Below are 24,788 nucleotides of genomic sequence, written 5' to 3' on the forward strand. Positions count from 1 at the left end.
ATTTCAAACAGCTGTTTAAAGAGCTTGTTTAAAATATAGATCATCATATATATATATATTTATATATATAAAATATATAAAGAGGAATTGAAGCCAGCCACCCCAAAGAAAAAGCTATGTTTTATAAATATTTCTGTAGCTCCCACATCCCAGAGGAAGAACAACAAAACAAAAAAACATTTACAACCCAAGCTAGTGGTTCCATGTGGTGGGCCCAGTAGGCTCAGACCCTGGGGTGGGCCGGGGGTCTCGAGGGCTACGCCTACAGAACATTCTGTTGAGGACAGACTGACCTCCCACTTCCCAGGAAGCTGGTGTCTCTGGCTATGGAAGATCGAGTCCATACCAGTCTTGCCAAATCCACGCCCCTGGCTCCTCAGACCCGCCTGGAAGGCAGCAAGTGGGCACTTCGGGGCCTCGGACTGCCAGGTTATTTTTAATCTTGTCGGTCTCCTTTGATGCCCTGGCTTTCCCTCCCTGATGGCCCAGCCTTCTGTTCCTGGCAGCTTCCAAGTGGAGGCAAAGCACAAGCCTCCTTCCATGCTCGGCATCTGGAATTCAGAAGCCAAAATCCACGGGGTGTCTCCGGCCCCCCTGGCTGGGCTCCAAGGGTCCCCGAGGAGCCGCATGGCCTCACTTGCAGACGTAGCGCTCCACGGTGCGCTCACACCTGCGGCAGGTGACGTAGCAGCACCAGTGGTACTTGCAGTGGCAACGCTCGACCACGCGGTCTGTGTAAGGGTTGTAGCCGCGTCCACAGCACATGAGGTCACAGCTGTCGCTGCCATGTGATGTCTTGTTGCACTGCCTGGAGGGGGATGGGGAGGTCAGTGAGCACCCCCATCACTCACCAGTCACCCCCACTCCCAGCCAGGCCGCCCCAGTCTCCTCCGACCATGGCTGCTGCCTCAGTCCCCCTTGGATAGTGTCTTGGTCTTTGGGGAATTCAAAAGAAATTCTTTTTCCCAGGGTCCTTCTCATTTTTCCCTATATTTCTAATAGGTGTTTATTAAAGTGAGGGGGTGTTTTCTTTCCTTTGTCTCTTTTCCTATACCTTCTACTTCTAAATACTTGAAAATGTCTCAAACAATTGGTCAATAATCCTATCTTCATATTTAATCCTTATTTGTATTCTAACAAATACAAAGATCATTTTTACTTTTCGAATCTTAGGAGAAATTTGGAAACAAATGGCATCAGACGTGAGGCACAGGGAGCATCTGGCACTCTCTGCTTGGGGACAGAGGGTCTATCAATCATTTGCCCCCTTTGAATTAGGTGCTTCCCTCCAGAATTTTACCTTATTGGAGGCAGGGAGGGTCTTTGGGTCAGTGGAACTGCTATGCCCACTTTATAGGTGGAAACAGGCTCAGCAAAGGGCAGAGGCCTGCTCAAGGTCTTACAAGGGTTTGCTTATTCATTCTCCCCACCTAAGAGGCAGAGAATCCATGGGCTGGAAGTGATTCAGAAAGAAATGAATCACTCATGTGGGCAAAGAAGACACTGAAGGTCACTATAAACCCCAAATATCCTTGCCATCGGTTCTTCCGTCTAGTGAGGAAATGTCTGTGCAGGTCAGCATTTAGGCTTCACTGGGATGCTGTCATGGGAAGCAGCGGGGTGCCCACAGTCACGTGGACCAAGGAATCCCAGAGTGTCCTAGGTGAGTAAGCCCTAGAGATGACCAAATCCAAGCCTCGTATGTCATGATGGGGAAACTGAGGCACAGAATGGGCAAAGGACTTGCCCAGCATCACGCAGGGTGAGCACCAGGTCTGTGAGAGTTCAGGAAGGCTTCCTGGAGGGGGAGGGGTCATTCAGGCCATTGCATGAAAGATGAGTAGGAATCTCAGATAGAAGCAAGGGCATAGGGTGGTAAGGGCAAGGAGAACAAACACCTGACCTAATGTAAGGGGGCGGTGACAGACAGATGAAGCAGCAAGGCTGGAGGCAGGGGGGCCAGGGAGGAGACTGGTCAGCAGTTGAGTAGAAGAAGTAGTCATTCAATACCATTAGTGCCTCTCAGTCTTATCCTGAAGGTCTCTAGACCAAGAAAGGGTGGTAGAAAGGGTTTCATTTTATTTCTGGGTCCCTGACATGCAGTTTTTGAAATCTGGCCTCCAGCTTCAGACCTATGATGGTGCCTGTGATGGGGAGCTGAGGAGGCTGGGGCCTGGGGATAGAGCAGGTTTCAGAGTCTGGAATAGGGACTGCTGAGGGGCCTCAGTTCACCAGGCTGGATTTGAGGAGAGCATCTTATCTGGCTAGGGGGCCCAGCTATGTGTACCACCTATGCACCTGCCTTTAACAGCTAGCAAAGCTCATTTCCATCCAACCCCCTGAGTCCCTAAATCCCCAGCCTAGTAAAGTTCACATTTCCCCTTCTCCAGGAAGCCTTCCTTGCTGTCCAGGCTGAGTCAGGGCCCCTCTGGGCTCCCCGGTTTCCCTCTGTCACAATCTGAGCACTTGATGTCCCTCCCCAGCCAGCCAGAGCCTCATATAATGGATGTAAAAAGTGTCTGTGGTTGTGAGCCACCGGAGTGGTTTGTTACTGCAGAAAAAGCTGACCCATACAGCTGTCTGCCAAGGCCCATCCTCAGAGGAATGGCTGAGGGCTGAGCATGGCGGGAAACCGGGGGGGGCGGGGTGAGGGGAGGATAGCATTCTGAGAAAGCAAAGGTGGCTGCTGGTGCTGTGGGAGGGGGCCTTCTAATCAACAGTTTGGGAGCAAGTCCTTGGGGCAGAGTCACGACAGCTGGGAAGGAAGAGGCCTGGCAGCCTCAGGGAGGGGGTCGGGGGAGCCAGTCATTCACAAACCCTTCCCAGGGCACTGATCACACCCAGCATGGAGGGTCTGTGGGATTCGAATCACACCAATCCTCCAGGTGTGTGGCATTGTCCCCAAGGCACAGAAGACAACCTTGAGCTTCAGGTCCCCCTGCTAGAAAGCTGTGGCATCAGGATGGGAGCTGTCCTTCCTGAGATACACACAGGCACAGCCACCCCAGGCTCCAGGGAGAACCCCTCTTTGCTCTGGTGTCCTCAGTGGGCTTCCCCCAGGTCCTGTGGGTTCTAGAATCCTACCCCCACCCCATCCTCATCACACCCACCCCGGGTCCTCAGCCTAGACTCTTGCTCCTTCCTGTCTCTCTGGCCTGACCTGGTTCCATCTTCACACTGCCTGACCTCCTCAATCTGGCCTCCAGATGGGCGCCTGGGCCTCCTCTTACAGCCTGCTGCCCTGGCCTGTGAGGAGGGAGCCCCCCAAAGCAGCCCCCCTCTCCTAGAGACAGGAACGTGGGCTGAGGAGGAAGCAAAAGCTGGCCAGGCACCAACTATGTGCCAGACACGTTCTCAGACACCCTCACTCTGGTTCAATATTCTTTTAACCCCAAAGAACACTCGTCTTGTGGAATGCTATTAGGGGCTCCTTAATAAAAGAGTTCCACAGCCAAACACCTCTGGGAAACAGAGGCTTAGACAGATCCTTTACTGCGGGATTCCTCAGAGCCTTTAACATGTTCTCGTGCCTTGCAAAGAGAATTTCCCAGTGTATTTGATTGCACAACTATTTCTTTATAGCATTTCAGGATTGGATTCCTCCTGAACCATCTCAGGAAAGAGCTGCCCCTCTGAATCCTCACCAGTCCCTCCAGCCCACCAGACCCAGGAGGTCTGTTGTCCCCACTGGCTCCCTCCCTCTCTCCAGTCCTGCATCAGCTTCAGCCTCTAGGATAGGCCTTGCTATAGGGATCCCAGCCCTGGCTCTGAAATGGAGGGTTGAGGGGGAGGCGGGGGAGAGGCTAGAAGAGAGAGCTAGGGTCTGGGAGGGGTGGATGTAGGTGGGGACGTGGGAGCACCCTCTCTCCACAAAATGCAGGCTGGCCTCACTCTCCTGCTGCCCCTTTGGAGCGTGCCTGCCCTGGTCCTGTCTCCATGCTCTGCAGACTTTGGGTGTGGCCACAGGGGCTGCCTGCTGCCTCTCCCGCCCCATGGCTCAGTTCATTGTCCAACCAGCAGGTTGTCTGACACGATCCTTCACGTATTCATTTGACAGACATCTACTGAGGACCTATTTTATGTCGGGCAGCCTCTTTCCTAGCCCTTGTCTCCCACACAGTCATTGTCTCCTCCCAACTGTCTCCGTCACTAGGGGGCAGGTAAGGTAGGGACCTCTCAGGAGCCTCCCTTCCCAAGGAGCCTCTTCCTGGGTGAGGTGCACAACAGCCTCTCCCAGGAGCTCTGCCAGGAGCCCCTGGGACCCCACACCTCCGGCTCGGCATTCGACCAGGCAGGAACTCCATTCCCCAAATGCCAACTGAAGCCCAACCGACCATGTGTGCCCGGGCCTGAGCTGGGAAGGGGCATGCCCCACATGACTGACCTTTCCTGCCAGGGTGGCAGCAGGCCCTTACCTGTCCTGCGTCCCGTGCGAGCCCACCTTCTCATTCTTCATGCAGAAGTCAGGAGAGCTCTGCAGATAGACGAGCTCCGAGTCCTTCACAGGCCGGATGTCCAGGTCCTTGGGCACCAAGTGCTTGCGGGTACCCATGGGTCGGTGCACCACCTTGGTGGCCGACAGGTAGCGGGTCTTGAGGTCGGCGGCCACATCCCGAAGCTCCTGCAGCCCCTTCCAGCAGGTGCGGATGGAGCAGGAGCCAGAAACCCCATGGCACTTACACTTCATTTCCAGAGAGGCACGCAGAGCCTGCGGACAGGGGAGGGCGTTGGGCTGGGTGGTGGGGCTCCTTCCCTTGCCTGTCCTGGGCCCTGGCCCCACCCCTCCGCCTGCCATTGCTCTCAGGGAGTCACCGCCTGCTCCGGGCCACAAGGGACAGGGACAGGGCGTTTTGCTCTGAAGCTGCAGGGTAGATCCTTAGCTCCTTCTCCAACCCTGGGGGGCAGCTGGGAGGGGCAGGGAGAGTGTCTTCCGCAGGAGTAACGGTGCCATTCACACACCTACTATACCCAGTGCTGTCCACTTCAGATGGTTCCGTCAGCACAGAAGTCGCTCATGGGCAACACCGTTAATTTCCCCATTTAAAAAAGAGAAAATGAAGGCTCCGAGAGGCTGAGTCTCCCGCCCAAGGCTACACAGTTAAGAGATCTTGGGCTGGGATTTGAACCCAGTTCTGAGGGCAATTCCGAAAGCCATGGCTTTTCACATTCTCTGCTTTTCCTCTCTCACAAAATGCTTGCTGAAAAAAAGGGAGTGGGAGAAGAAAAGGAAGGGAGGGAGAGGAGAAGCAGCAGCAGCAAGAGGTGGGTGCTCGGGGCTGGGCTTCCCCGCGGCTGCCTGTTGCCGCATCATCACTCAGCACCTGTCTTCATGTGCGCTGAGCAGGTGTGTAATCGCTACCTTATAGAGTCGTTGAAAGGATTCAACAAGATGACATGTATGAAAGCGTCTTGTGAACTACTCAAGTTAAATCAATATTTGGTTTTGAAAAATCAGTCTAAGTAAGAATTATGGTGGGCAGGGTTGGGCTCGGGGCCTGGGGAGACTCTAGCCGTGGCTTTGGAAATAACTCTGTGCAACTGACTTCCGCAGGCCTCAGTTTCTCCCTGTGTACCTGAGGGGTGTGAGTGAGACGCCTTCTGCACGTCTTCCAGTTCTGAAGTCTAAGCCCCGGCCCCTTGCACTCAGGTCTGGGATCCCTCTGCCCTCCCGCCTGCCCTGTGGGCTCCACTGCAAGGGTTAGGGGTCTCCCGGACCTGTCGGTGCATCAGAAGTACGAGGAAACTGAGGCACACGGAGGGAGCCTTGCTGCAATCCCATGGGGAGTTAGTGAGGAAGCTGGTCAAGGTCCCAGGGTTCCCTACCCCTCACAGTGCCAGGAAGTGGGGAGTGAGGGAGTCCACTTGGGTCTAGAGGCTGGAACTGTCTCGGCAAAGCCTGTGGAGAGCACACAATGAAGTGAACCTGACTTCAGGACACGCTGGGCTTCCCAAGGGCACGAGGTCCTTCTAAGTCATCCAGGAGAGTAAACCACACTCAGCTCCTTAGCTCAGAGGGCAGGAAGGGCCAGGCTTCCCGAGGTCTCGGTGCCAGGGCAGGGCGTGCTGTCATTGACCCTCCTGGGCCCCTGCGAATGGTCCCAGGGAGGCCAGCTCCGAGGTATCAGGGCCTGGGGACAGGCGTGAGGCGCCCCCAAAGCTGAGGACCCTGAGTGGACTGCACTGCGGGATGGGATGGCTGCCAGTGTAGCGGGAGCATGGCAGCATGAGGCTGGGGTCTGGCCGTGGGCAGGAGTGGGGCTGGGTTCTTGGGCAGGAGAATGGCGAATGGCTTCCAGTGGGTTTCCAAGGGTTGTGGGGAGCAGGCCCACAGGGTTCGGAGGCAGAAGTTCTTGGTCCCTAGCCAGACTCTGCTACAGACCACAGGGTGACTCGACCTGTTTCCCCAACTGTCCAAAGACGGCCTGGACGTCCTAGAATCCTTACATAAGGGAGATGAGAGAGAGAGGAAGGTGAGGACATGGAAACCTCTAGACTTGGAATCCCATAGACCTGGGCTCCATCGCACTGTGCATCCTTGGCCAAGCCACCTAAGCTCTTTCTGCCTCACTTGGGGCCTCTGCACAATGGGTCCAAGGGGGCTGCAGGGAGGAGGTGGTGAGATTCATCCCCAGCTGACACTCCGCCCCTCCGGGATCAGCTCCCTGTCTGTAAGGAGGGGTAATGGTACCTCTTCACAGTGTGGTTTCATGGACCATGGAAGAGAAAGCTAATCAAGCACCCACCACAGTGTCTGGCACACAGATGAATATCAAGTTTGTTAAAAAGGTCCGTTCATTCACTTATGCATTCATTCCAACCTTCTGTACAATGAGGTGAGGAATTAAAGCAACACTGATCATGACATACATGGAGGAGAAATCATGTTTTGGAGACTAGGGAGGGTTTTTGAAATGGGAGAGGTTTCCCATTAGATCCAAGGAGATGACCCTTAGCTCTCTACAGCCCACGGCCCGCTCCATGCTTCCTCTCATGCCCGGCCCTGGCCCAGAGCCCCAGAGGAGGAGTCTGAGGAAATGTGACAATGAGGACTAGAGAGCACCCAGCCATCCCATTTTATAGATGGGAACAACTGAGGGCAGAGAGGAAGTGACTCGCCCAGTGTCACACAGTGAGTTTAGAGCTCCTGACTCCCAGCTTAGCGCTCCTTCTGCTCCACCAACGTTCTCCAACCCAGACCCCGGTGGACCCCCTGGAGGAGAAGCCAGGCAAGCCCCAAGCAGCTGGAGAGGGAAGAGTCAGGGGAGGCCAGGAACACATCAGTGTGGGGGTAGCAGGGCCCGTCCCCACCCCCTCCCCCTCCACTGGGGCACACCGGGTGGCCCTTTCCAGGCCAACCGGCACAAGCACAACCATCTGGGGTGGGTGGGCGGGTGGGTGGTTACCTGTCTCCCCACTTCACTGTTGTGTAGACGCATCAGTTTATTGGCTTGGGATCCTGTTTTTTTCACCTTCATAGGAGCATCGGAAAACTTGGCCCCCATGAGGAGCCCGTAGCTGAGGTTGTCCGCACATCCTCCCCAGCGGTTCCCGGGCCCGGGTGGCTCACCTGGGACGGGGCCGCAGGAGCAGCCGGGCAGGTCGCCGGAGGTGCAGGCCCGGGCGATGGCGTGGCTGATGGCGGCCGCCGACAGCGCATACACGAAGGCTGACTCCCGGGTCCCTGTGGGGAGGAGCAGAGTCAACCAGGGCGGGTGACCCAAGCATAGGACCATGCCCAGGGCTGAGGTCCCCACCTGCCTCTGGGGCCAGATGGGGCCAGGGGTGGCGAGTGGATGCAGCAGGTGGAGGGTGGCACTAGGGCCATTCGACTGTCACCCCTCCGTCCTCCCCAAAATAGACTAGCTGACGGGCACACTCACTCTGAAGCCCGAAAAGCCAGCAACCCCACAGGCACACCCTCACACACTCAGCACACTGCACACCCGACACCCAGCGTCAGGGACTGCTTTCAGGCACTGAGGGCCCCGTCCCTGAGCTCCTCAAATAGCCTGCTGCAGGATGAAAGGTATCCCCTAAAAAGATACGGTCAGGTCCTGACCCCTGGTACCTGTGAACGTGACCTTATTTAGAAATGGGGTCTTTGCAGGTGTAACTGAGCTGAGGTCATTAGACGGATCAGAGTGGGCCCAGATACAACAACGGGGGTCCTTGGAGGAAGAGGGAATCTTGGACATAGAGAGGGCAGAGGCCACGTGACTGAGACAGAGCTGGAAGAGATGCCGCTACAAGCCAAGGAACACACAGACCACGGCAGTCCCCGGAAGCGAAGGCGAGCAAGGAGCACGCGGACCACGGCAGTCCCCAGAAGCAAAGGCGAGGCGGGGATGAGTCTTCCCCCTTGCGCCTTCAGAGGAAGTCCTGCGGACACCCTGACTCTGACTTCGAATTTCCACCCTCCAGATGAAGATGATTCTCCCCTTGTGAGAAGCCCCCAGAACGTGGGGCTTTGTTACAGCAACCTTAGCAACTAAGATGGAGCCAAGGTGCCTTGGCTGTGGGGTCCTGGCCTCAGATCCAAGCAAGGTACTGCCCTTCTCAAGCCTTGGTGTCCTTAACTGTAGAGTGGGAATGATATACCTACCTCACGGGCCTGCTCTGGAGTTGAGATAATTCAGGAAGAAGGGAGGCTTTCTTTGTAAAGTGTTGCACACACATGGCCTGTCACTGTGCAGGGGACAGAACTGATCCCCTGCCTTTCAAAAGCCTCCTTATGATACACAGGAACCCCTACCCAAATCCATCCCAAACGCGCCCTCCTCCAGAAAGTCTTCTCCACAGATGCTCTTTAATCTCTGTATCTCTCTGGGCCTCTCACAGCACTTTGAGTTGGGCTGGTCTAGAATTACCGTGCAGCACACCTGTCTGCCCTAAGGGTGGGCTCAGTCGCACTCTCGTTATAGACTCCCCATCCCGCCCACCGGCCTCCCTGCATCATTCATTCCTTTGTCCAGGTATGAGGGGTATGCGTGCATTTGTACTGCCATCCAGGCTCCCCTGCACTCCCCGTATGTTCATCCATTCATCAATTCATGCCCAAACACCCATGGCCATGATTAATTCACCCACCCACCCATCCGTGGATCCATCCATCATCCAGTTATTCACTCATCCACCCATCACGCTTCCATCCATCCATCCATGAACACAGCCACCTATCTAAACACACATATATTTATGCCTGAATTCATCCACCTCTACCCACACGCATTCCGCAGGCTCTAGCAGGCCCCGCCGACCCCCTACCTCTCTCCAGGTCGAGCAGATAGTTGGGGGCGAGCTCGATGGAGGAGCAGTTCCAGCGCATGTCAGCGAAGGCCCGGCGGCAGGCCTTCATGACCTCGCGGGCGGCGTGCACGATGGTGTGCATGAGCTCCAGGTTGCTGCGGCACAGCTGTACCTGCGCAGACACCAGGCCCTCCAGCTGCTTGCAGTGCTGCGTCTGGTTCAGCGCCAGGGCCGCCGGGGTCTTGGACAGGGCCCTGCACGTGGCCAAAAAGCAGCACCAGTGAAAAGGAAGTCAGGCCGGAGAGGGACCCTCCACCCACTGTATGGCCCCAGCCTCTTCTCAGTGGGTCTGGAGCCTTTACTGGAAGGAGCTGGCAAAGCAGGAGGCCAAGCACTGCTGTCCCCAGTAGGGTAATGGCGCTCCCTTCCACCCTTGTGCGACCTTGGGCACATCCCTGTCCTTTTCTGGGCCTGAGGCCCTCATTCATAACATAGGATTGTGACCCCACCCCCCGCCACCCTACCTAAGCTTTATTATAATTAGACTAACAGTTTTCTAGTTCACAAAGCATTCACAGCCATTGCCTTATTTAGTCCTCACACAGCTGTGGATTATTATTTTTTATGCAACATCCACTCAATACTGAGCCAGACACTATGCTAGGTGCTAGCTTATAGTCATCGGCATAATATGCATTCTTAATTGAGCACTTACTAGATGCACAGTGTGAGTTACGAGCTTCTCATTTTGGCTTCATTTAATTATTAAATCGATGTATCAGGCTGTAAAAATCCCACATACATGCAAGGGATTTATGAAAAGATTAAAGCCACTCAATTTTGTGATAAATGGGATTTAGCCATTAACTTGGGCTTCCCTGGTGGCTCAGATAGTAAAGAATCCACCTGCAATGCAGGAGACCTGGGTTCAATCCCTGGGTTGGGAAGATCCCCTGGAGGAGGGCATGGCAACCCACTCCAGTATCCTTGCCTGTAGAATCCCCATGGACAGAGGAGCCTGGCAGGCTACAGTCCATGGCGTCGCAAAGAGCTGGACACGACTGAGTGACTAAGTACACAGCCATTAACTTGCTGTGTGACTTTAGATAAATCACTGTCCTCCCTGGGTCTCAGTGTCTGTACCTGTAAACTGTATTCCCCAGAGCAGGCTCCAGTGAGACACTCTGAAAAAGCGGATCCATGGTCAAGCACTTTTTAGGGATGTGATATACTATATCCCCTCTTGAAGAATAATAATGCATATTTCCATTTTAAAGGCCCTGAGAAGTCCTGCAGCAAAGCAACAGGCTTTGTTTGTAACTTCCAAGTCTGCTGAGCACAAAACCCTTTATTTGAGGAGTCCTAACCTCAGCCATGCTTTGGGAATGCTGGCCTAGCAGGTTCTCTATGAACCCTGATGATGCTATAGAACCTCTGAGCTTCCCAGATCTCATCTCTGGGCACTGAAATTGTAAGACTTTAGGACCAGGGGACCATCCTGGATTCGCCTTCTTCCCAGGCCTTCTCTCAGGAGGAGATTGCATCAGGCTGCACCTCCTCTAAGTGGAGGCTACAGGGACCCCACAGTCTTAAAGAGTTCCACATAGACCTAGTCCCTACCCTAGGGCCAGCTGGTCCTCAGAAATCCAGCAGAGACCTTGGAGGGACAAGGGGAAAGCAGGGGCCAGCCTTCAGGCCTGCGTGCTGTGTGTCCCACTTGCTGGGACCATGGCAGACCTCATCCAGGGTCAGGGCTGAGACCTGGCAAGGCCTGGATTCCTGAGCTCCTGGCCTGAGATCCCAAGGGAGGCAGCTCAGTGCCAAAGAACAGCACAGGCCTAGGCAGACTCTTGGCCCTGTCACCCCCGCCTCCATCACCCACACTCCCCCGTGACCTTGAGCAAGGCAAGTAACCTCTCCCCTCCCACTACTGTCTGGGGGATTAAGTCCATGAGCGTCACATGTTCTGTCCAGGGCTGACACACCATGGGCAGTTCCCTGTGATGAAATCTACTACATTACTGCATTGGTGACCTCTTCCTACCGTAGCCTCTTGCACTTACTTAGTCAAGGTCAAGGGCTCCCCTCTGACTTCACGGCCCCTCAGGTGGCAAGCCTACCATCACCCCAGTGCTCTCCAGCCTCTTGTCCTTTTCCCCCCACATATTGAAATATCCACTATACCAGACTCCTAGCTTCTCGGACAGGGACTACCCTGACACCATGCCTGTGCCCAGGCTTTTCCTGGTGCCAGGAATGCCCTTCCCCTGTTCCTGTACCTAAATGAAAAAATGAACTTGATCTGCTTGTGGGAGAAATATCTACTAAGCACCAACTCTTCCCAGACTCATTTGGTAATGAAGGACATAGATCCATTCCTCAAGGAGCCCCTCAACGGACAGCTGCACAGACCTGTCACCAGTTATAAGGCAACCTAGATGTTCCAGCTCACGGACTAGCCCAGGCAAGAGCTCAGGCTTTGGGCAACAGCTGTGTGACCTGGGTAAGTTACTCAACCTCTCTGGGCCTCATGCCATCTGTTATAAGAAAATGATAAATTCTATTTCCAAGGATTATGGTTAAGATTCAAATGTGATAATGGCTGGAAAGCATTTGGAGTATTCATATGTGGAACTCCTCACTTGTTGCCACTTAAATCTTGGACCAGAGGGAGTCAGAAGACCCGGGTTGGGACTCAAGCTCTGGCCTCTACATGCTGTGCAATCTTGGGTAAACTGCTGCCACTGTCTGAGCATCAGCCACATAATGGGGATTCCTGGAGGCCTTGCAGGGGCCAAGTGAAATGATATGTGCTTATGGGTACTAATAGGTTAGTTGGCTTCCTCCTGCCTCTCTCTGCCATGCCCCTACAACTCCAAAATATAGAAATCTTCCCAGAGGCCTGGGAAGCAGAGCCAGGACAAGTGAGCACAGCCTGGGGGCCACACTGGGGTGGCACAACCCAGCCTGAGATTGACTGTGGGTGACTTGGGCTTCTCCCTCACTGCCATCCCTGGCTCACCCCTCCCCCTCCCCACAAGGCATGAGCCAAGAAAGCTGGTGTAGCTGGTGCAGACCTCAGGCCTGATTGCTTGATCCTGCCAATGCCGGGATACCTGGAGAACCTGCTGCCTGAATTCCTGCAGCCCGTAATGGGTGAGGGGAGACCACACAGGGGCAGTATAACCCCCCAGCCCAGCCTGTTTCTTGGTTGTTGAAACCTCTCTGCCTCCTCCCAGCAAACACTGCCCATTCATATGGACCCACTGTCCCAGACGGACACAGCAGTTCCCAGTTTACAGAGCCTCTCATTTCATCCCATTCTCACAATGTCTCGGGGGGCCTGGGAGAATACTACCCACTTTAATCAGAGGAGGACACTGAAGCGGTCCAACGCCTGGGTGCTTGGCCTCCTCCGGATGCCACCTTCCTGGATCCCCACTCTACTGGGCTGGGGTCCGTCCACACTCAGCCTGCCCTGAGCCCCCTCTGCCCATCACCCTTGCCCAGCTTCCATCCTTCCCCTCTGAGCCAGTTTTCTGTTTCTCAACAGGAACGATTACAGGAGAGATATGAGAAAGCACCCAGCATGGTACTGGGCATACAGCAGGCACGCATGCAGGGTGGCTGTCTTCCAGGTCCTTTCCCTGGGCTCCTGCTCAGAAAGTGGATAGCATAAGCTCAGACTTTTCCTGGGGAGCTCAATTCAGGTAACTCCTGAGCACCGGGCACTGCGGCTTCTGGGAGGGGTTCTCTGGACTCCTGGGGTCTGGATCAGCCACTCTGGGTCAGTCTGTCCATCTGAAGTCATCAAGCATCCACCTCCCCAGCTGGTAGTGAGAGAAGTTCTATGAGGGGGATCCAGCGTGGACAATGAGGCTCAGCCTTCCCAGGAGGGCGGAGGACAAACGGGAACCATCCTGGAGGTGCTGGGTGGGCACGGGGTAGCGGAGAGCGCAGCTGGGACAGAGCGGCCAGCTGCGGCATGCTGGGAGAGGCCGGCTCACGGGAGCGTGCAGAGCGGGAGATCAGGAGGCGGGAGGCAGCGGATTCCACTCCAGAGGAGGGCGATGCGGTCATCTGGTAATTAGTGGTAATGACCGTTTCTAACTAAGGCCCCCTTGGGGAGGTAATCAAGGATTAGGGTGGGAGGCGGGGGAGTTACCCGTCTGGACATCTCGTCCGGCTTGCCTCACTGCAGCAGACCCCTAATTGAAAACATTTTGGTTTATCTGGGGGTGGGTACATGGGGGAGAAGGTGGAAGAGAGGACATGAGGGGACAGAGAGTTCACAGGCGAGGCCTATGCCAAGGGGGCCGTGGGGACGGCTGAGGTCTCCTCATTCAGGAGCTGGGGCTCTCCTGGGAATGGTGGGGTGGTGGCGAGGGGTGCAGAGACCTGGGTTTCAGCTCCAGCTCAGCTGCAACTTTGGGCAAGTCACCGTCCCTCTCCAAGCCTCAGTGTTCCCCCTCCATTGTGCAAGTGGGGACACTGAGGCCCAGAGAAGGGTAGGGCTTGCCCAGACCTGTACACAAGCAGCCAATCAGAGAATCAGAAGCAGAGCCAGGCTAGCACTCCTAGATCACAGGCTAAGGCTCTTTCACTCCACTGTAGAGATGAGGAAACTGAGGCTCAGAAAGGCTCGTGATTTGCCTGGGGTCCGGCTCACAGCTAGTGAACTGTCAGAGCTCAGGCTGGGACTCAGGTCTCCTGACTCGGGTCCAGTGCTTCTCCCAGCCTCTCCGTGGCAGCTGTGTCCCTCTGAGTCTCTTAGGACTCTTCCTTGAGAGGCCTGACCCAGAATGAGCAGCAGGCTTACTGGGGCCACTCCATCCACCCTGGGGCTGCCTCCAGAGGCTCAGAGAAGGCTGGAACCATCGTTTCTGCCCCCACGACAGCCAGAGAAGGTTCTCCCCACACTCTCTGGTCTGAGTCTCCCACCATTTGGCTTGGGTAGGAGGGATCCCCCCAGGTGTTTCCACCCCCTCTCCCTTACCCCCAGTCCACAGGAAGTTCAGGCTGAGTCCCTGGTCCCCATAGGTGGGCATTCTGGGTCATTCAGCCACGTCTGCTTTCAGTTCCCATGTCAAATTCCCCTCTCCTCTTCAGCTTACTTTCCAAAGCCCAAGGCAGCAGGGTCTCCTGGCACATCCTCAGGACCCCCAGCCTTTCATCCCCATTGTACACTTCTCTATTCCTAACTTTCCTGTGGTTCCCTGAGACCAAGAGGAAACACAGCCAGGCAGCTTAAGTCCAAATCCTGCCCCTGCTGCCTACTAGCTGTGACACCCTGTTCATTAAAGACCCGCTGAGCCTCTACTTCCTCTTCTGTTTAATGAGGGAGATGGCCGAACCACTTCACATGGTGGTTGGGAGACAGATGAAACAGCATACATCAAGAACGTAGAACAGTGCCTGGCATATTCCAAGGCCATATATATACACATATGACCTTGCCATATCGTCTGCAAAGCCATATATACACACACACAGATACACATACACATGTTGTTATTCTTAAACTCCACTCTTTCTCCTGCTTCCTCCTGTATCTTCAGCTCCAGCAATTTAACACTATCAAAGAGGTCTGGCTTCATGGAGCCTGTCTGCCTGGCTTCTGATCCCACATCCACCATTAATTAACTAGCTGTGTGACCTTAGGCCGGTTACTTAACCTCTCTGTACCTTAGTTTCCTCATTTGTAAAATGGTAGCGATAAGAATGTCACCTACTTCACAAGAGTATTATCAAAGTTAAATGTCTAAAGCTCTGGGGATTTACTAGTAAGCTCCTGTAATTCCTGGCTTCTCTGTTTCCCCACACGCACAGTCCTGTCCCTGCGGTTCCTTCTGCCTAGGATGCCTGCTTTGCATTCCATCCATGGCCATTGAAATCCCATCTATCCTTTGAAGCCTAGCTCAAAGTCACCTCCCTTCCATGGGACTAACCACTCTTTCTCTGGGCTCCCATGCTCCCTCTTCCAGGACACAGCCCAAAGTCCACTTTGTATCGTTATATGTCTGTTTCCCTCAAGAGGCTGGAAGTGCTTTTAAGGCAGACACTGAGGTATACTCATTTTTTTGTGGCAGCCTAACCTATGCAGTGGGGATAGCATGGATGTTGGGCTTAACTAGCCATCTACTGCAGACCCTACCAAGCCACATGCCAACTTGGAGGCCCGTACAAGTCACACATTTTTCAGAGGGAATGATAGCAATGTCCCCCACAACATGTTAGTGGCAAGCCCAGTTCTTGGCCTCTGATGCTCCTTGTGCCCTTTAACAATGCCTTTCCCTCTCTGGACCTCAGTTTCCTTATCTATACAATGTTAGTGGTGGGCGAGAAGGACTTGGGCTCCCTGATCAGAGGTTCTTACCAACTGGGGCAGTGCCAGGTATGAGCAGAAGAAGGAAAGTGGCTGATTTCTCATAAAACTAATCAGGAGCAGCTGAGAAAAGCTGGTCTCCCCCCGCCCCCACCCCCCCCCAACACACACACATACTGGGAAGCCGCTGAGCCCAGGCATCTCCTTGCAAACAAGAAATGCAAAAAGATGGCGTTCCCCTCTCCAGAGGAAAATTAATCGATAACTCAGCCCCAGAAGAGGCAGGGCTGGTGACCTCAAGACTGTTTGCTGGTGGCCCAGCCACTATCGCCCTGTCTTCCAGCTAATCCACGAACCTTCCTCACAGTCCCTCCCCAGCTTCCATAATCTGTCCCCTGCCTGTCTTATCTGCGTGGCTCCCCGCCCCCGACCTGGAACTCTGTAGAGTGTGTCCTGTCCTGGGCTTTCCAACCACCCTGGGAGTTCCTCCACCCAAAAGGGCCCTTCTCTCACTGCCCCGACCTGCCAAACTTCCAGAGATTCCTCAGGTCCCTCCTAGGAGAACTACCCTGGAAAAATCGACCTAGGGTCCCAGTACCTGCCCCCCACCAGGTGGGCTCCTCTCCTCTCAGTCCCACAGCACTGCACTGGTCTCTTCTGGAGCACTTGGGAGTTATTTACAGCCTGGGCTTATCTCTTCCAGACCAGAGGGCAGCTTCTCCAGGAAGCGGCTGGGTTTTACTCCTCTCTGCCTGCCCTCACTGCTCAGTCCTGCACAGAGCAGGCGCTCCCTTCTGCTGGATGGAAGAGTTTCTCTCCCACCTACCCTTCCATTAATAATTTCTGTCTAAAGGACTGTCTTTCACATGTGCAGAGCATCTGACAGTTAAGGAGGTTCTTTCATGAGCCCCTTCTCATCTGACCTGAGTGAGACAGAGGCTCTTTCCCTCCTTTGACAAAGGAGCGCGCTGAGACTCCCAGAAGCTGAGAGACACTTCCCCAAGGTCACGCAGGTGGGGTAGTCTGGACTGTCTGAGGACCTCCAGCTAGGGTCAGGAGACTGACAAGGCACGTAATATTCAGCAGGCCTTGTGTGCAGAGCACAGACCCCTAAGACTGAGCACCTCGACCAGGCTCTTTCCATCTGTCCTGGTGGAGGTCTTGCGTAACTCTCAGCTGCACAGGACGGCAATTCCGTCGCCTTCCACACCCTGTCTCGCTCCTCCCGCAGGTAAGGACAATATTTTACAGAGGAGGAAAAGGAGGCTTAAGAAGGGTGACTCGCCCACAGCCCCTAGGCTACTTCTGCTCCCCGGTCTTGGGTACGCTGGCCCGATCCAGGGGGCCCCTTAACGCTCTCCGCCTCCCCCGCCCTCGGGGGCCCATCTGCGTGGACGCGGATCCCCTACTTACAGCCACTTGATGCCATAGCACACGCCGGTCTGGAGCGCCAGGGCGAAGAGCAGAGCCTGGCAGACCTGCGGCCGCGCCCTCATCCTCGCGCGGCGGGCGCGCAGGGGGGTCTCACCCTGGGGAAGCCGCGCCGAAGTCCAGCCGCGCTCCCGGCCGCCGTCGCTAGTCCTGCGCGCAGGCCGCCTGCAGTCGGGGAGAGCGGAGGCTGCGGGTTAAGGCGGCGCGTGGGGCGGGGGCCACGGGCGTGGGGGGTGGGGGCGTTTTATTCAAATTACAAAGGAGGGGTTGGGGCCCGGGGAGGCCGGGCGCGCGGCGGGCGTCGCCTCCAGCCCAACATAGTCCCGGACGCCGCCGGCGTCTGGCTCAAATTAGGTGCCGCGGGAGCGCGGCCGAGGGCGTGTCCACCTAGAGCCGCCCGCGGCGAGAAGAGAAAGGGGCGTCAGGATCAAAGACTCAGGAGAGACCAGGCGGAGAGACAGCGAGAGGGAGAGAGAACCTCAGAGAGCGAAGCTGAGAGAAGCTGAGCAGAGGGACAGGCACACAGCCCTAGAAAGCGACGGAAGGTGTCGAGGGCAGAGGCTGAAGGCGGGCAATGGGAAGAGCAGATTGTGCGCCCAGGATCTGGGTTCTCATCGCCGCAATATTGTTAGTTATTGCCGGCTTGGGCATTCTCCTTCCCCGCTGGGGCTCGGTTTACCCCCTCTGTAAACTGGGACTACAGTTGTTATTCAAACTGTGATTATGACACAATTCACCTTTTAAAAAGAATATAACGCGATCGATATTTTTTTTCCCTCCCAGCAACCCTGAGAGATGGTACTATCACTGCCCCTATCTCACAGATGAGAAAACTGAGGTCTGGAGATGTGAAATGGGATTGGTCAGCCAACGAGCCGCAGTCTTCTACGCTCACGTCTACCCAGTGTCGGGTGAGATCGTGGACCGTGAGAAGACAAGGAAACGGGGGGTTGCTCTGGGGCATCAGTTTCTCGGGCTGTGACGGGTAGGATGAGAAAGGGGATGGCAAAAGTCTTTGTGCAGTGAGGGCTACTCAGAGTCCTGAGATTCCTAGTTCCTCCAGAGATGCCCTCTTGGTGGGTCGGATGGTGCCCAGGCCGGATCGGAGGCGGGGCGGCCTCGCCTTGGCTAAGCCGGGAAGCTCACGGGGCCGGCGGGATGCCGCCTCTGGCCGCCAGGCGGCGTCCTGGGGCCGCGGAGTATCCTTACTCCGCCCGCAGGCCGCAGAGTCGCTTTCTCCGCCTTTTCTCTATTTCTTCTTCCCCCGCCCCCCTTCTTCATTCTCACCTCATTAACTCCCTTCCCAGCTTCTCCCAAATTTACCAACACCTGGCGTTAGTCCGGAGACAAACACAGTCCCAGCCCCTCCTCCCTGGGGAGGAGCAGACAAAGGGGTTTCTTCCTAAAGGGTTTGGGGAGTTGGAAAAAGGAGGCGCCTTAGTGGGGGGCGCTTGACCCAAAAGGAGGTGTTCTCATCTGACTGTCTGACCTTGGACCTTCCACCACCCCAGCCTCAGCTTCCCAGTGTATAAAAACAAGGGTCTGGACTTCACGCATCTCCTGAGGTCTTTCCAGTCTCCAGTAGTCTGCAGGTATTTTGAGCCCCCTCTCCCTAAGTTCCCAGTATTACATCTATCTGTGTAGCGTGTGCGTGCACGTGTGCGCTTTAAGAGCACACACACGCACAGACACATATTTTAAATCCCACTGTTTTCTGGGACCTTGCGGCATGACCCAGAGCAAGGCAGGGAGAAACCTCTGAATTACATTTTGTTTCTCCTCCGCAGAGTTCTCCCAAGCTAGTGGTGCTCGCTCTAAGGCACTGGAGGTGGGGAAGCAGGAGTGGTGTTTCAGCTGGGGTCTTAAGTCTAACTGAGCCCCCTCTTCCCACACGCTCCTGAGAACGAGAAAAATATCGACTGGATATGCCGGGAGCGGCGGAGGGGGGGAGATCGAAAACTCTGGTCACTGTCCCTCCTCGCCCCCACCCCCTTCCAAAGTGTGGGCTCCCCCCTAAGGCACCCAGCATTCCAGGGTAGGGAGAAGGAAGGGCTGCACGCGGAGAGAGGAGAGCGCGGACTCACCGCAGGGGATCCGTGTCCAGCCCAACGCGTGCAGAGAGAGAAGGGGGCCGCGCGGGTGCGCACCGGGACCCAGGCCTCCAAGCTATCCCTGGCTGTTTCGGAGCGGCCCCGGTGGTCCTGGGCTTCTCCCTTCGCTGCCCTGGCACGTCGCTGGGGGAGGCGGCTCCCGGTCTTGGCCTCTGGGTCCTGGCAGATTATTCCTGTCCACTGTCAGAGTGTCTAGGACAGCCGCGAGGGCCGCTGGGTCACCCTCAGCCTGCGCCTGGAGGGTCAGGGAGCACGCTCCTCCCGGGGCCCCCGGCCCGCCAGGGGGCGCTAAACCCGGGTTCGAGGTGGGCTAGGCAGCAGCCTCCCGTGCCCTGGGACCTTGGGCAAGTCCCCTTCTCTTCCTGGGCCCCGGTATCCCGCTCCGAGCGTGGGGTGAAGAGGAAACTAAGTGCCCTCTCAGATCTGGTCGTTCTATAAGACCCTCCACTTTGCCGCGGTCCGCCCCGGACTGCCCGACCTCTTGCTTCAGGCCCGGCTCGGAACCTCCCTTGGGATCAGGCGTGTAGTGGACCCGCATCAAAGCACAGTGTCTCTGGGGAGATAAGCGGTCCCTTCCTCCTCCCGCTGGGGAGAAGGCTCAAGCTTCCCGGCTTGCAGCGGGCGAGAGCTGAAACCTCCCCGGCTGTGCACACCGTGGGCACCGCAAGCGTAGCCGCAGGCCCGCTCCAACAGGTGGTTATAAGGCTTGGGCTCTGTAAGGCCCTGGAAACCCCTCTGCCTGCGAGGCTGCCCCTCTAAGCCAGAGTCGACGGGCGCACACCAAACACCCGCGCCGGCCCTGGAACCCGCACCCGGCGCTCGCGCTGTGTCCACGCCGCGAAGTTCGCCTCGGGCCCGGCCCGAAGCCAGGGGGTGCGCAGCTTACAGAGCCGACCCAGAGAGCCGGTGACGCCGAGCGACTGCTTCAAGGTTACCTGCAACGCCAAGCAAGGCGAGGCCCTCAACACGGCTTTGACTCTGGCCGCGAGTCTTGCTAGATGTGCCTGCTGGGCTGCGGAAGATGCGCCGGGTGACCCGCGAAACGGGTTAGTTTGGAATTGGTTAAGGGTGGGGTGGGGGAACTCGGGGTTCCTCCCACTACCCCCTCTAAGCCAGACCTCGAGCGCCTAAGGACCGTGAGGACCTTGGAGGTACCTAAGCTCGGGGAGGTGGGAGGTGTGGGGCCCGTGCGCGAGCTCAGCCAGATGTTCGCGGCTGTTCCAGAGATGCCTCGGGGCCGGGACTGGACTTTCTTCCTCCCTATCTCCCCTGGCCTGGACCTCAGGTCTGTAAACAAACTCTCGACCCTGCCGATTCTGGAAGCAGGTCTCAAAGCAAGCCGTCCGCCCCCGCCCCCCAATTTAGTAGGAGCTGCAGTCGTTCTCTGCCTTTTGCCACCTTCTCCCGCCCCACCACACACACCCTCTGCCGCTGGATCCAAGTCCCCCACCCCCGGGATGGCTCGGGCATGACCTCATCCGTGGGCTGACTCGGAGGGAGAGGGTCGAATGGGCCGGGGGTGGGGGGCGGAGAAGCGGGACTGGAAGGCTCGAGGCGGGCCGCGGGGTCTGTACAGCCTACCTCTACCTCTCATCCGCTTAGAGCCCGCGCCCCGAGGCCCCAGCGGTTGCTCTCAGCGAAGGGACTGCCTGGGAGAGCCACGGAACAGACTTACGGAGGAGGACTGGCTTTGCTTGCCCGGGAGCGGGTGCCCAACGGGGTCCCCCACACCCGCCCCCGCTCTGGCAGGTCCCGGCTGAGAGCCCACCCTCTGCCTGCGGCCACGGCTCACCTCCTGGGGCGCTCGCCTGGCCGGGCGGGCCGGGGAGCGGCGAGCGCGGCCCCTGGAGGACCCGAGCGCTCTCCCGGCTGGGCAGGCGGCGGGGGCGTCCTCTTCGCGAGCTGCCTGGAAAGGACGCCCGGGATCCTGGCGAGCCGCGGCCGGCTGGGGTCCCTCGGGGACTGGAGGGCGCTCGGCTCCCCAGGCCTGCGCTCGCTGACTCGCCCGAGTTCTGCTCCTCACCCGGCACGGTCTCCTGGCGCGGGCAGCCCGAACTGCTTTATAAGGAGCCGGCAGCTGCTTTGATCCGCCCACGTCAGCGCGCAGAAACCCCACCGGGTGGCTCGGGCCGCGAGCGCGGGGGGCGGGGGCGGGGTCCCCGCGGATGCCACGGACCCGCGGCGCCAGCCGCACGAGAGGACGTCGCACCCTGTGAGCTACAAAGAGACTTACTAATTATAACTCTAACTGGTGGTGTGTACTGAGCGTGCGGGCTGTGAGCCTACTGCGTGCCCGGGGCGCTTGGGGCCCAGGTAGGGCTGATTTCTAAACCTGACAGCAAGCCCCGTTTGGATCCTCCACCCTGTCTGGCTGGGCAGAAGAGGAAGCCACGGTTCAGAGGGAAGTCAGACGTAGGTCTGAGTACGGAGCCCGGGTGTCAGTAGGAGTTGGTGTTGAAGCTCCATTACTATAAGCGTCGTGGGTCAGGAGAGCTGCCGTGGCAGCCCAGGACCAGCTTCTCCAGCTCACCTCTCCAGACCTCCTCTGCTCCAGTTCTGGGAACTCTCAGCAAAGAAAAGCGGTGCGAGGGCTGTGTGCTGCATGCGAGGCGGCTGTAAACCTTAGGCAACAAGAAGGCAGATGTCCCATCTATGGGATGAGTGTTGGGGAGTCTGCCTGGTCCCGGGGAGACCACCAGCCAAGGACTGGGTTTCAGAAGCTAAAGCAGACTATGGTGCTTCTTGTGCACTGTAGACCTAGCCTGGGGCTGGGGCTATGTTTCAGGGGCAACTTCCCTGGGACTGGTTGAGTACCCACACCTTCCACCCCCACCTTGGCCCTTCCTGGCTGATACTACTCCACTCCCATTTCTAACTGCTGGGTCAGGTGCTTTGGATTTCTTGACTTCTGTCTCCCCCCATCCCTTCCACCCCAGGAGCCTCAAGTCCAAGGATAACCTAGTTCATTAGCAGAAGGAGAAACAGATTTGGTGAAAAAAGACTTCTTTCAGGTCCCCAAAACACCTGGTTACTCTTTCCCCTGTTCTTTGCAGCCACCTGTGAAGTGGCTCCCATAGGCTGTCCTAACCTGGCTACAGGTCCCTGCATATACAACACATTCATCTGAGCCCACAGAACCCCCCACATGTTCTCAGCCATGCAAGTATCTCTGCATGTAAGCAGGCAGTCTCCCTTGCACACAGGGCTAGACTTAACCTCCAAATGGTCACAAACACCCTCAGGAGATAGTTGGACAAACCACATGCCCCCACACACTCAGCAGCACATGTAAGTTAAATGGCCATACACGTCTTCAAGATGAGGCTGAGCATGCAGACTGTCCACATCCAGTCTATGCACAAGCACACGTTTCCATGCACACAGTGAGGACACACACAGCTGCCAAGCGGGCAACACCAGTATACATATACTCCTACCTACAGGCAGAGGAATGTCCTTGTGAACACGTGCTGGGACACCCCCATCTCTTCTTCCAGAGCATTGAGGTCAATCCCATTCCAAATGCCATGGGAATGTAGTGGGGTTTTAGGTGGGGGGTGTGGGAAGGGGGCGTGGGAGACACTACTGCTCCACCTCAGAGGCTTCTAGCAGGGGGCCAAAAGTGTGTCCTGAGCTCTCCCATTCCAAGGCACTCTGGCCACCACAGTCAGAGCCATTCCAGGTGACTTCCGTTCAATTGGGATGCATCGTCCTCTGGGTCTAGCCCTTTGCTCACTTCAGCTTCCTCCTAATATTTGCACAAGCAGTCTTTCAGCTAGAAATCTTCTTGGCTCCCAGCTAGAGTGGATATAGAAAGCAATTTGAAGTCACATAGACTTGGGTTCCAGTGTTGATTGTGCCCAATTTTATTTTTAGCTGTGTAATCTTGAGCAAGTTGCTTAAATTCCCTGAACCTTAGTTTCTTCATCTATAAAATGGGAAGAATACAGTCCCATCAGATCTGTATTCTCCAAGGTGACGATTAGTACCCCTCTCATAAATGCAGAAGCTGAGGCTCAATACGGAGGTTCTGGCAAGTGTTGGAGCTAATATTTGAACCCAGATCTCTAGGGCTCAGAGTGCACCATAGCTAGTGGCCCCCACTGAAACCAATAGGAGGAGGATAGTGACTTTGTATTCTCCGGAGAGGAGTTGACAGAGGCGAGGAGAAGGTCCCAGGTCTCCTGAAGCCCAGCCTTGAGCCCTGTAGGGCCCTCCAGCTACTCAGCCCTGTATTGTGACTCACAATCCAGACATCAGCTAGGACTGGGACCTCTGCCCTGGACAGGGTGGAAAAGGGGAGAGTAGGGGAGAGGCTGAGGAAGGGGTGACAAAACCTTGGCTTGAGGGTCAAGGAGACTTGGACAAGAGGCTGCTCTTTCCTGTACCCCAGTCTCCCCATTTGCACAAAGCTGGTGCACTTTACCACCTCAGACATTCTGGGGTTCTCTGAGATACTTGGGAGAAGAATTTTTTTCATCTTTAAAATCAGCTGAACTTCCCCCTCCTCTTTCCTCCTATCTCCTTCTGTCAGGAGCCTCCTCAAGGATCAGTGTGGGTCAGGCCTGTGCTGGTGGCCTGGGCTGCTAGCTCCCTTCAGAGGGGAGGAGCCACTGAGGTGGGCAGGGTAGGCATGCTCTTGGCTACTACTGCTGTGGATGTTAATATAGTTTCCTTCTCCTCAGTTACCCTTGGTGATTCTGGGTATCTGATCACCCAGATGTGCTGGGGGCTTCGTCAGTAGGCTTCTCAGTCCTTACCTGCCATTGTTCTGGGTTATACACCTTTCCACCTCCCACCCCTGCATACACTGCACCCAGGGGGGCACCCAGGAAGGGACACAGTTCCATTTCCCATGCTGACCTCTACTGACCCCTCCACCCACCTCACCTTCCCAGCCTTGGGTCCGAGGCCTTGGTGGAGCTGGGTAGGGGCAAGTTGGCTACTTCCAGGTGACCTGGTTATAGTCCTTAGCCCTGTCAGTGCTTGACTGTGTGACAACAGATAATTATTTTGCCCTCTCTGAGCCCATCACCTCATCTGTAAGTGAGGGGGTTGAACTAGATAGACTCCAAGGGCTTTTTCAACTCTAGAACCCACATCTTGGTTCTCCTTACATGATTGTTTTAGGATGAACTGTGAGCAAGGTAGAAACAATGATACCAGAGGGTGCTGTTTTCAGCAACAGGGTGTTTTTCAGAATGGCCTACCTGGGAAGGCAGGTGAACAGTGGGGCCGAGCAGAATAGCCTAGCCCAGAGGTCCCCTGCTCCAGGGGTCTGCAAGCCCTGTGAGGCCAGATCCTCCAGGCAAGAGGGAGGGGGATCAAATAGCAGCGGACATATCATCAGACACCTGGCCTGATTCTGCTCCTGTGCTCACCCAGGGTGTGACCCTGGATAAGTCACTCAACCTCTGTGATCCTTGATTTCATCATCTGCAAAATGGGAAACCATGAAACCACTCCTTCCCGAGGTTCCTGGGAGATAACATCGTGCACCTACTGTGTGCCGGGCAGTTCTGTTCTTGTGGGTGAGGCAGGCACTGCTCTGAGGCTGAGCAGACTGAGCCCCGGGTCCGTCTGATCATTTATATCATTTATGCCAGGTCTGCAATCCCAGGCCTGTGCCCCACTGAGCTTCTGACCATTGCCGGGAAGGGGGACATTCTCCTCCT

At 56.1% G+C, this 24,788-nt stretch overlaps 1 protein-coding gene across 1 annotated transcript; it reads right to left on the minus strand.

Annotated features, from left to right (window-relative positions):
- Nucleotides 1–633: 633 nt before the first annotated feature.
- WNT11 (Wnt family member 11) lies at nucleotides 634–17,067 on the minus strand. The gene is made up of 5 exons (XM_068989224.1): nucleotides 16,985–17,067; nucleotides 9,265–9,500; nucleotides 7,404–7,681; nucleotides 4,416–4,708; nucleotides 634–808 (listed from the first exon to the last, which is right to left on the minus strand). Exons 1-5 carry the CDS (start codon nucleotides 17,065–17,067, stop codon nucleotides 634–636), a joined length of 1,065 nt encoding a protein of 354 aa, XP_068845325.1.
- Nucleotides 17,068–24,788: the final 7,721 nt, after the last annotated feature.

This window comes from Capricornis sumatraensis, chromosome 16 (genome assembly GCF_032405125.1).
Source record: "Capricornis sumatraensis isolate serow.1 chromosome 16, serow.2, whole genome shotgun sequence".
NCBI lineage: Eukaryota > Metazoa > Chordata > Mammalia > Artiodactyla > Bovidae > Capricornis > Capricornis sumatraensis.